The sequence below is a fragment of the Phodopus roborovskii genome, unplaced genomic scaffold (genome assembly GCF_943737965.1).
Source record: "Phodopus roborovskii unplaced genomic scaffold, PHOROB, whole genome shotgun sequence".
NCBI lineage: Eukaryota > Metazoa > Chordata > Mammalia > Rodentia > Cricetidae > Phodopus > Phodopus roborovskii.
Window position 1 is genome coordinate 7,932,900 of NW_026126410.1, and position 12,485 is coordinate 7,945,384.

The 12,485-nt window shown below is 36.4% G+C and overlaps 1 protein-coding gene across 1 annotated transcript in view; it reads right to left on the reverse strand.

Annotated features, from left to right (window-relative positions):
• Wdr17 (WD repeat domain 17) overlaps nt 1–12,485 on the reverse strand; it is a 63,040-nt gene that overhangs the window by 16,843 nt on the left and 33,712 nt on the right. Inside the window, exons 13-21 of the mRNA XM_051182427.1 lie at nt 12,087–12,289; nt 9,804–9,953; nt 9,558–9,688; nt 9,146–9,271; nt 7,725–7,880; nt 5,531–5,595; nt 2,517–2,649; nt 1,437–1,528; nt 296–395 (exon numbers count right to left, since the gene is read on the reverse strand). Coding sequence (XP_051038384.1) covers nt 296–395; nt 1,437–1,528; nt 2,517–2,649; nt 5,531–5,595; nt 7,725–7,880; nt 9,146–9,271; nt 9,558–9,688; nt 9,804–9,953; nt 12,087–12,289 — 1,156 coding nt within the window. The remainder of the gene's footprint in view (nt 1–295; nt 396–1,436; nt 1,529–2,516; nt 2,650–5,530; nt 5,596–7,724; nt 7,881–9,145; nt 9,272–9,557; nt 9,689–9,803; nt 9,954–12,086; nt 12,290–12,485) is intronic.

The following is a 12,485-nucleotide window of genomic DNA, read 5'->3' on the forward strand; positions in this document are numbered from 1 at the left end:
TCCCTTCTCAAGTACAATGACATATTTGTGAGCTATTCAGCTATATCATTGGTTCTCAACCCTCCTAATGCTGCAACACTTTAATACAGTTCCTCATGATGTGAGCCTCATCCATACATTATTTTGTTGCTACTTCATATTTTTGCTACTGTTATTATTAATACTGTAAATGTCTGTTTTCCAATGGTCTTAAGTGATCCCCGTGAAAAGATAGTTGGTTGACCTTCACTGACTGGGTCACTGACCCACAGGTTGAGAACCCCTGAGCTATATGCACCACTCTGAACTATTTTACCTCAATATCATCTACAGCAAGGTGACAGCATGCAGCCAACACCGCCCGGCCATCCTGAAAATACCATTCTGCCAGTTCATTTATGACTTTGTGTAAGAGCCTAGAAAGAAAAAAAGAAACCAGTATTTACTATTAATTCAATCATAACTATGAATTATGTACATTTTACGGTAATTAAAAGAACAAACAGTTCAGTTTACAGTCTTGTTTAAGGTTTAAGCCAGATTTGAGACTGTAGCCAGGAAATCAGTTTCAGAAAGTGATACAAAGCTTTGCCCAGTCTTGGCCCCTACAAGCACCAACAGAAAGCCTTGGGGGTGCCAAGACAGCACTGTATTGTCTACCATTCTGCATTAGATAATTTGTAACAGCTATGGTCTGACTGTAGAAAAAGCAAGTTTGAAATGAAATTTAAAAATTTTTTAGTTACTATCCATGATGGGGCACATATACATCATTAACATTCCAAGTTCGGAAGAAAGAAAGCAAAGAACAGAAGCTAAGACACACACAAAAGGAAACACTTGTTATCACTTCAGTTGTTTGCTTCATGGTGGATCACCTAAAAAATAAGTCTAATATTGTTTAGGTGGATCACCTAAAAAAATAAGTCTAAAAATAAATTAATAGAAACCATTTAGAAAAGTCATAGGAAAGACCAATAAGCAATATAATTAAAGAAAAGATTGAAAGTCTACAAAGTTTTAAGTCATAAGTTTCAAAGTTTTAAGCCATAAGTTTTTACAAGGATTTCGTCTTTAAAAGAATAAATGGTATTCTAGGCTCTAACATTGGCAAATGTGGTTACAAAGAGATTGTGGGTATTGTGTATTCTGCTTTTTACAATAAAGCCAGACCTCCTAGTCTACTACATGTCTTGCTCTGTTTTGAAACTAGTTAGGTGTTCCCATTGATATGCCCCCAGGAAGCTCTATGAGTTGGTAGACTGGGTCTACCTGCCCAACAGTTTTCATTCATAGGGATGGATTTCATCATGGAGGAGATGATGGCAAGTAATGCATTTGAACATTAGACAGCAAGTGCTTGCTTCACAAAAAGCGGCTGAATGACCTCACTTTCAAAACTTCTAAAAGGGAAACAGCCACAACATAATGACCCAAAACTAAGGCACATCACTCACTCATTAAACTCTTCTTTGTAGATATCATCAGAACATGAAGATCCCTTCGGTGTAGATACATGTAATGGTTGCATATTTCCTTCACAGGCAGCCTAGAATTCAATGGAGCTTTAATTAACCATTAGAAAATTACGGATAACCCACTTCAGATTCATTCATTTATTTATTTATACATGCATTCATTTTTATTTATTTATTTATTTATGGGTTGATGGTTTTTTGTTTTTTTGTTTGTTTGTTTTGTTTTGTTTTGTTTTTTGAGACAGGGTTTCTCTGTGGCTCTGGAAGCTATCCTGGAACTAGCTCTTGTAGACCAGGGTGGTCTCTAACTCACAGAGATCTGCCTGCTCCTGCCTCCCATGTGCTGGGATTAAAGCCTTACACCCCCACCACCCCACTCAGATTATTTTTTAAAAGATGATATACTTACTCACCCCTCCCTGTGAGTGCAATGGGTGGATGGGTGTGTGTTTGTGTAAACCTGTGTATGGAAGTATGGGCATGCAGAAAGCAGCCACTTTAGAAGTCTGTTCTTTCCTTCCACCTCATTTTGATGCTCAGTCTCTCTAGTTTCTGGCACTGCAATGCACTACACAATCTTGCTTCTGGCTAATCATCTTGTCTCAGCCCCCATCTTGCAGTAAGAATGCTTGGCTAGAGCTGACAGCCACCACACTGGCTTTGTCAGTGAGTTACAGGAATCAAACTCAGGTTGCAGGAACTTTGTGAAAAGCACTTTCCTACATGGAGCCTACAAACTTAGAATTTAAAAAGGAGACAATATCAACTTCTTCATGAGTACCATTATCAAATGTCAAGTAACTTTAAGAGAGATGATCAGAGCCGAGACAGCTGAAGGTAAAGACATGATTATTTGCCTATAAAGTTGAGAATGAGTCCAATGTGACCAGGCTAGGATAGTATGACTGAAGTGTCAGGACAGAAGGCTGGGAAAGTACACTGACTACCACAAGTCATCTGTGCTTGTCCATCACATGAAGACAGACTGACCAACATGGCTTTCTACATTCCCCATATCCAGCCACAATGTATTTACCCAGCATGCCTGTGTGATTGTACCTGTGCAATAAGCAGAGCTTCTTTCAGCTGACCTCTGGACACAAAAAAATTGACGAGTTTTTTCACATCACCAGTGGCTATACAGTAGGGAATGACATCATCCTTATCTTCCTGAATTAATTGGTCAGCTCTCCTAAAGACACAAGACTATCTTTATTACTCTACATTTAATTGAAACATTAGTTTTGAGGTGTTTTTATTGGAATGATATTTTCAAAAACATGTCTACAATTACTTGATTTCATAAAGACCAAAGTTTGTATTTTAATTGTATATCTTGCAAGGAATATAATAAAGTTCTCTAAAATGATTCATTTAGTTTCTAAGTTTCCCTTCAAACACTTATCTATCTATCTATCTATCTACCTACCTACCTATCTATCTGATTAGAGAAAGGATCATATGTATCCCAGTCAAATCTTGAACTTATATTCCATCTCTTTCCATGTCCAGAGTTCTGGGATTGCAAGTATGTGCCACATGCTCAATTTATAGAGTACTAGGAGCCTATCCCATGGATTTATGTATTCTAGAAAAGCTCTCTGCTGACTGAGTAACATTTAAGAAACAGATGAAAAAAAAATCAGGTATTGGCTTCCTAAAATACAGTTGGAATTTTTTTTCTACATTCCAATTTGCTCCCCCTTTCTTCTAACCTTGCTTTATCTCTTTTCTGTCCAAAGCCTTTGACCTTTCAACTATTACTAAGGAAAATAATATCCTAGTGTGGTCCAGTTTTCTTGTATGGGCTAACAGAGTAATATTACCTATTTTATATTGCTATGAAAATAAAAAAAAAATCTTCAACTCAACAATCTCAAACAAAGCTAACAATCTCATGTGTTACTTAATTCAAACATGCTAAATTTCATTGGTACTTTGCTTTGTTTTGAGATCTCAGTTAATAGCAAGCAGCATCTACCTTTTTTTTTTTTTTTTTGAAACCTAAGACCCAAGGACTCTTTATACAATCCCTCCTGTCTGTTACTGCAGCCAGGTCACTTTAACTCATAAGCATGTCAAATTTGCCAGCCCTTCTCCCTCTGTATCACTGTGTAAAGCTTCCATGCCACCCTTGTCCTCTGGAGCAGAGGGAAGAAGCAGATGCCACTATGCTGTCCTCGTGTCTGCCATTGTCCTTTTCCAATCTGCCTTATTCTTCAGCTTATGTGAATTTTTAATAGGGAAATTTGAGCTGGTCCGTTTCTACCCTGTTTAAAATCCTTTAAAGTCTTCTGTTGGTCTTAGGAACTAGAAAAAAAAATCTTAAATGTTTAAAAGCTCAGAATAGTTAGGTCTCGCTTCCCTACTATTTCCATTAGGGACTTACACCTGAGTACTCCAAAACCCTTCAATTCCTTATCTCTACTGACTAAGTCTCAAACATTTTTTCTAGTGCCTTCTATTAGCTTCTTTTGATTTGTGGCAGCTAGTATAAATACAAGCCAATGCCCTATGTCTTCTTTTATAACATATTTGAAGGTTGAAAACATTTATCTCATTAATATCTGGCATTAAAAATTAATATGATAAAGATGCTACAAAAGTATATTGACTATCATGAAATACCTAATATTATTTAGTTTTGTCTGCTATTAACAATGAGTGAGTGACTATACCTTGGTCCTAAGTGACTTTCACTTAAGATTATATTGAGGCAAATTAGGGTTTTATATAATAAGTCACTGCTAACTTGAATTCATTAAGCATTCATGGGAACAGTATCATTCTCAGTGTGTTGATAAAGTATAGAAAGGATTTGACATTCTGGGAGCTTGAAGGCTCAAGCAAGTGGTGTACTTATCCTATTTCTGGAAGAGTGGATTCTAGCCAACAGTGTACTTTCCCATGGCAAACTGTACACATCCTTCTAGCTTTCATGCTTAGCCTTTACTAATTTTAATTTGTGTGCATGACTAGAAACAGGATTTTTTTCTAAACCAAGTCTGAAAAGAAAAAACTCTAAAATTTCTCTTTATATTAGCAAAAGAAAGATAAATACTCTCAAACAGTACTCCAGTGGCTTAGTACAGAGATTAATAGGTAACCACATAATGGGTATAAAATAAACAACTGCTGATGGTAGACTAGATAAAATGTGTTCTGAGTAAAAATGTGTTCCAAAAAGTATGCCTTTAACTCTTAATACATGGAACATTTAAATGCAATATTAAAATGAAATACAATCTTTTCCTATGTACTCTACTAAGTCATGATAAGGTAGGCATGAATTGCAGTATGAATATTTTTTAATAAAAATTAAATTTGGCTAAGGAGACACAATGGATATATCAAGAGAGAGCAGCAATGCAATGCGTCTTTAGCTAGTAGATATCCGAGATTGCAGCAGCCACCAGGAAACACCCCTACCCCACCCCTTCTCAAGATACTGCCTCAGAACCTCCGGTAAAAACAACTCAGCCAAAAAAACTGGCTTTGGATGTTTAACCTCAAAGAATTATGATATTATATCCCAGTTTGTGGCCATTTGTTACAGAAACTCTAGGCAATTAATATAAATGAAGAAAAAAAAAACATTTTTGTAATGTACTTAAAGTTTTTGTAATGTACTTAATGCAGTCCAATGTGGTCAGACAAATCTTTTATTATTACCTTAGACTTAACATGGAGACATGGCAAGAATTAGTGTCTTCATATAGTTTTGATCATACATAGAATAGTATTCTACAAGCTTTTGATAACCTTCAGAAAATCTTCCCACTGAGACGTCAGTAGGAATATATATTTGGTAATTTGCTGGGTTTTGTTTTTCTCCATTGGCAAGGAGAAAATTCCACCTACTATAGCCATTAGAGATCAGGGTAAGCATAATAATACCAAAATGGTTTGTAATCAAATCATCTAATTATTATACCGGTAGATACAAAATTCTCTTATTAATTAATATAACACAGCTATAAGAACTATTAAGAACTGCTGCCATATTTGCATGTTCTTTCTGTATCGATATATAATATTAAGATCACCCTTTAGACACAGGCTATTGGCTTTACCTCTGCATTAACTTCCTCCAGTATTTCATGGAGACTCCAGGTGCAATGGACAGGGCTTTGTCCCACTAGAAAATTAAGCAAGAATAGAAATGTACATATTGAGATTGTATTGTATAATGTCAAGCAGACCTTTTAGAGATTTATGCTAATAACATAATTTTTAGGATTATTAGAATATCAGGAATTTAACTGTAAAGTATTTAATGCAGTCCAAAAAAGATAAATACCAACACACTGTAAAATAAAATACATTAGATTTTCATATTTCAGAAAAAAATCCAACTACAAACTTAGAAGGATCTGTTTCTTTTATTGAATAATTGATTCATTTATATTGTATAATTAATTTTGTAAATATTATTTACTGTTGTGGATTCCTTTAAAATTAAAACAACTTGTCATATTTATAACTTGGACAACATTGGAAGAATATTATTATTCAATCAAAACTGGTTATTATTTTACTTCAAAATATTGGTTTGAGGTCTAATAAAAATGGAAGAGAAAATATTTTAAAATACTACTGCATAAATGAAAATTTCATTTTAATTTAGGCATTTCAAAGCACTGGGATTTATAGTGCAATTAAGGCTACATGACTGGTATTAACTTAAAATTTTAAGTTACAATTTAAATAAATATTTATTTTTATTTATCTGTATACATTTTCATTTGTGTGAATATGTGGTATCATTTTTAAAACTGTCTATTTAAGTCATACTAATTAAAAGGTTCTTTAGATATGTTTTTACTGAAAAAAACATCTATTGTAGAGGAAATGGAAGAATAAAATTGAAATGTAGATGAACTTTGAACTCCCTAAGCTATTTCAATAAAAAAATAAATCTTGTAAGTGCATTATGTTTACTGACATAGAAACCACTCAAGGAGTGGTGGTGACAAGTACATATAAACACCATCAGATTTCTGAAGAATTCAGGTAGAATTTCAGGAATCATTGAAGCCATCAGCATGTACACAGCAGTACAACTATACAGCTTTTAAATAGATTCCCAACTGAGAAAGGGATGGAGTTAAGAGTTTAAAATCTTATGTACTCAAATACAAACAAATATCAATGAATAATTGTACTATTCTCCCAAAACGTATTTATTCATTTGTCATTTGTCATCCTGACTTTAAGGGCTCTGTTGAAAATGTAACATTTAATCAAATTGTCACTATGTGCTAAATAAAAAACAATTTATCACTTTTAAATACTTTTAGTTACCTTTCTAATAATCAACATTTTGAACTGTATGCTTATTTTACTTATATTATTTCTGTGTTCCTTTTTTATTTTTTATTTGTGTGTGTGTGTGTGTGTGTGTGTGTGTGTGTGTGTGTGTGTGTGTTTGCGCGCATGAGCGCACGCGCATGCACGCGCACGCACATGCTCCCAACCACTGATCCCCCCTCCAGGCCCTAGACATGTGTTCTTAATACCACAATTGCTAATAAAAATGTTACTAACCTCAAGGATTTTTAAAAATAATAAAGTGTTGTATCCATGCCACCCTACCCTTTGTTTTGTTGTGGTAGAGAGGTAATGTCTCTTGATCTAATATACGTTGGGGAAAAAACAGGTAAAAGACTTATGGACTTTCATGACTACGTAATCAGTACCCAGGCCAGAGAGTAGAATCCCCTTCATCTGTGTCCATATTCCACTTCATTTGGTACCCACTTGTCAAAGGAAGCTTTGTTCTAAATTTTATTTGTACATATTCACTCTAAGCTTTTCTGAGAAGTGTGCTTTGCTGCTTTAGTCTTCTTTAGAAATTGTAACTGTCCTGATCACATCTTAATCTCACTCACTGAGAAATTTCTCTTCTGGCCAGGGAGGAATCCGATTGTGACAAATGGAGGAGATTCTACTCTAAGCAGATCAGCCAACACAGATGCATTAAAAAGATCTTGGCAGCAATTCTCATCCTTCAGCATAGAAGAGAATATCCAGAAGGGCTATTTGTGCTTCTGTAGGTCTGATGTGGGACATGTGTGTTTCTATGTGGGACTGATGTTGCTACCCTGGAGACCTTACTTTGCTACTTCCCTACAGTATACAGCTGACACCAGTTTGATGAAGAAGTAATTATATATGGGAAAGTTAACTTCTATGTGGGATGAATTCTGTTCCTAATATATGGGATGCTATGTTAGACTCTTGACTTTTCGTTTAACAGCACATTACCTCTCCAAGCTCTACCATAAGTTCACAGTATCTCTGAATTTGTCCCAATCTCAGGTGCAGTTCAGCGGCTTCCTTCAGTTTTTTCTCCTTAGTAGGTGCCCCAATACCACCACCAAATTTAGACACTTTGATCGTTGTTAGTTCTTGGGCCTCAGACTGAAAAGAAATCGTAAATAGATAAATTAGTATGAGAACAGACATTTTAAAAGCATGTAATTTTGGAAATTAAATGTTCAGTATGTTTAATCTGTAAAATGTGATAGCTGTGAGGGAAAAAATAATAACTAAAAGGTATAAAATTAAGGCTTATGGCAAGAAAGGAAAACTAGAGAGAACAAGAATTTCTGCCAGTAGATAACTCCCTGACTACAGAGCACAGAGCCCACATGATATTCTCAGGAGATAAAGAAGAAAGCCAGAGCCCACCACCACCATCCTCGCTCCCTGCCCCATTACCTTGAGAACAAGGCCACTGAGCCTACCTACCTTGTAAAGAAAGTTTGTACTCTGTAAAATCTCTGTAACCTTGGAAACCTTGTGAAGTAAGACTAGCAGTTTCTAGCCCTTTTCCCTTTTAAAAATACTTCACTATTGTAATCAGGTGCCTTACTCTTCCAATAGAGTGAAGTCCCAGCCAGTTTGGTTCTTAGTAATAAAAACCTTTTGCTTTTGCAGTCAGGAGTCACTTCCTTGGAGGATGAGGAAACCCGGTAGACACATTAATAGCCTTTGCAATGTTTGGCCAGTTCATGGAGTAAGCCCTTTGGAAGAGGTGCATCCCACTTTCCTTACTCTTTTCCAGTGTGGGTTATCTAGAATTCCAGAGGCCAAAGGTGGTGAGACCTAGCTATTTAGACCTATAAAAATGCTTTCCAATGAGAGGGAAAAATTCCTGGCTCACTTCGGTCCCCAATTTGTAAATCTGTTTTCCTAGAATAGTTATCAGACATTCTGTTTGTGACTTAAGCATTCTTTTTTATGAAGGTAACCATCAAATATGATTCCTAGTGTTATTTCCTTGCTGTCTGATCCATTGATGTTCAACAAAAACATATAAAGTGTTGTACTTTTTTTTTTTTTTTTTTTTTGTCTCCAAGGGCGGATATTGTTGTTGTTGTATATTATCTCAGACATAATGTAGGTAGTAGTCACAAGAGTTCATAAGCTAAGCTATGACCACCTGAGGTAACAGGGTAAAGGTAAACCTTTTCATGGAGTCCCAACTCAACTTGAAGACTCATGGAATTCAGTCTATCAAACTATGGCCACCTTAACCAATTCTCAAGTAATTTGTACTTTCCTCATTAGTCTTACTATTTCATCTTCTCGGTGTTTATTTCAGTCTACCAACAATTTTCTTGCTTTAAGATTAAAAATAGAAAATTTGGTTGGAGCATACCATACTTGTGTACCTCACTTACCGTTCGAAATTTAATCAGGTGTTTCAAATGCATCATTCCTTTGCTGTAGTTCTGAGGAAGCAAGCTATCATCTTGTCCCTTAATCACGGCAACCAAGTTCCACAAGTTATCACTGCCCCCTGGAGGCTGGAAGTAGGCACAGAATAACCAAAGAGAAAACCTCACAGAAGAGAAATCCTCAGGTATTTCAGCCCTTCGGGGTAATTATGTCATACAGTTCTCTGAATTAAAAAAAAAAAATTAACAGAAACCTAAATTCACGATCTCATCTTTTCTTCTGGCTTTAGATCTGCTCTCTAGTATTGTACAGCTGGGGTGATGAGTGCAAACAGGCTACGGTTTAAGGATAATACGTGCTGTAACTATTCTGCCTAAGGAGACAATGTCTACTGAGAATTTCTGTATTACTTACTGATAAACACTCTGAAAACAATCTTAGCTTTTTCACTCGAGAGTTACACGTGAGTTTTTCTACTTCTTGTTTAATGTCCCTTGACACTTTCCCGCACAGGAGAGGTGGACTGTTTTCTTTTATAGTACTGTCTGAGGAAAAAAAAAAAAAAAAAAAAAAAAAAAAAAAAAACATGATTCAGTGAGGAAATGTTTCGTAGAAAATATTGTTTAAAGATAAAATCAAGTGCATGCACATATTCAATACCAGTGTTCCCGATAATTTCTTCCCAAGATCTGTCTGCCAGAATATTTATTTGTAAAGGGCTGATTAAAGGTATTAATGACCAGAGTCTCACTGTAGAATCACGGGAGCAGGAAGCCATAGTGAAGGGACGACTTGGATGACAAGTTAAACCTGATTGAGAGGGGAGAAAACCTGTTTTAGCAAAAGAAGACATGGAAAAATGCTTTATTTAAAAATGTATGCACTATTTTATTAAACTTTGACAGAATTGAAGCTATGAAGAAATGTAACTCAAAGGCTCTCTCTGAGCCAAACTTCTACTTGCATTTACTTAATACTAGAAGGTAATAAGTTGAATATCATAGGATATTCATATCCTATGAATATAGGTAGAAATGTATGATTATGAGAAAGGCAACTTTCATTTGGTTAAGCAGTAAGTACATTGCAATTCCTTTCTGGCTCATGACATCTATAAATTAACAGATGAACAAATGAAACTTCTAGTTTCAAAATGAAAAGCTCAAGACCTTTAAGTTTAGACACCAGAAAAAGTATTTTTTATTTAATTTATTATTTTACATGTTGATCCCAGTTCCCTCCCTCCCTTTTACCCTCTTTGCCCCCTCATATGCACCCTGACCACCCTCCCCTCCCATACCCCCACCCCAATTCCACATGTAGGGAAATGCCATCCAGGTGGGGTCATGTAGATCTGACAAGTCATTTGAAGTAGGGACTAGGACTTTTCTCCTGTCTCTAGGTTAACGCAGTATCCCTCCATGGGGGATGTGCTCACAAGATCCTTTTGTGCACCAGGGATACATCCTGGTTCCACTGTCTGAGATCCCTTAGACTGTACAGTCCTTCTCGCTGAGACCCATATACAGGGGGGCCTGAGTCAGTCCCATGCTGTATTCCCAGCTATCAGTTAGAAGAAGATATTTTATATTATATATTAGATATATTGAATGTCATAAGGGAGTATGATAACATTCTATTCCTTTCTCCTCCCACTCCATACTCCTCAGAATCAAATGTATTCTTCTATAGTTAGTGTTCTTTTATATTTACATATATGTGTTTATATACACATAGCCTACTGATCCTACCTAGTGTTGTTCATATGTGTTTAGGGCTGACTAATTGAGATTGATGACTACTGCATATTCACCCTTGGGGGGAAAAACTCATTTTTCCCTCCCTCAGAAGTCACTGACTGCCTTCAGCCCTTCACCTAGGGCTAGAGCCACACATCCTCAACTAGAGGCTACTGGGGGAAAGTACATGGTTGTGAATGCAATGATTTGGTCTGCCTTCCCTAGAACATATTTTTAACTCTTAATTTGATGACTTACTTCCAGAAATGCTTAAGAATGGCAGAAGACACAAACACAGATGAGTAATTTGCTTTCTATTCCAAGCTTAGTTGTACTAACAATTGTGATGGTCAAAAAACAAAACAAAACAAAACAAAATCACTGCTCACAATACCCTCAAATAAGGTAATGGATAGATGTACTGGCTGGTTTTATGTGTCAACTTGACACATGCTAGAGTCATCAGAGGAAGGAGCCTCAATTAAGAAAATGTCTCAATGAGATCCAGCTGTAAGGCATTTTCTCATTTAGTTATCAATGCGGGAGGGTCCAGCTCATGGTGGATGGTGCCATTCTAGGGCTGCTGGTCCTGGGTTCTATGAGAAGACAGGCTGAAGAAGTCATGAGAAGCAAGCCAGTAAGAAGCTCCCCTCCATGGCCTCTGCATCAGCTCCTGTCTTGGAGATCATGTCCTCTGTGAATTCCCGTCCTGACTTCCTACAGTGATGAACAGCAATGCTCATGTGCAAGCCAAATACAACATTTCCTCCCCAGCTTGCTTTTTGGTCATGGTGTTTTGTCACAGCAATAGAAATGCTAATCAAGACATAGGTAAGTTGTATCTGAGCTGTTACTAATTTCATATTCTGTAATTTCTTCTGGAGTAAGGCAAGTGACAAGAGCAAAATTACATGTGTCTACATATATGTGCACACCATGAATATACACAGAAACACAATTCCTGCAGAACGAGCTCCACCTGCTACTGAGCGGCATCTTCTGAATAATCTGTCATGTTTTCTTTGGCTAGTGTGTAGTGATTCTAATGGTTTTATATAAAAAAAAATAGACATGTGTTTTCTCCAATGTGAAGTAACATCACTTCAAAGTACTGTGACTTATTATAAATATTTCATTGCTCAAAAAATAAGCATCCCAGTTCTCACTACACCAAAATAACAAATACATGGGAAAAAAAACTTACCATATACATCCGCGCCATGATCGCATACAGTGTCTATGCAAACTCCTCCCCGAGTATCCCATACTTTGATAGTAGAGTCCCAGCTTCCAGATATTAGTAGGTATGGAATCTCAGTGTTCCACGTTAATCCCCTCACAGGGGCAGTGTGTCCATTGAGAATGCTGATGCAAGCATCCTGAGTATAATCCCAGATTCGAATGGAGCTGAAAGACAATTTTATGTCTACATAATAATTTCTCCCAAATACTAACCTTGTCTCATTAGGACACAATGCTTACTTCTTAACACATTTAAAAAGCATTGTACAGGGCTAAAGAGATGGCTGGAAGGTTAAGAGCAATAGCTAGTCTTCCAGAAGATATGGGTTCAGTTACCAGCACTCACAAAAGTGGCTCACAA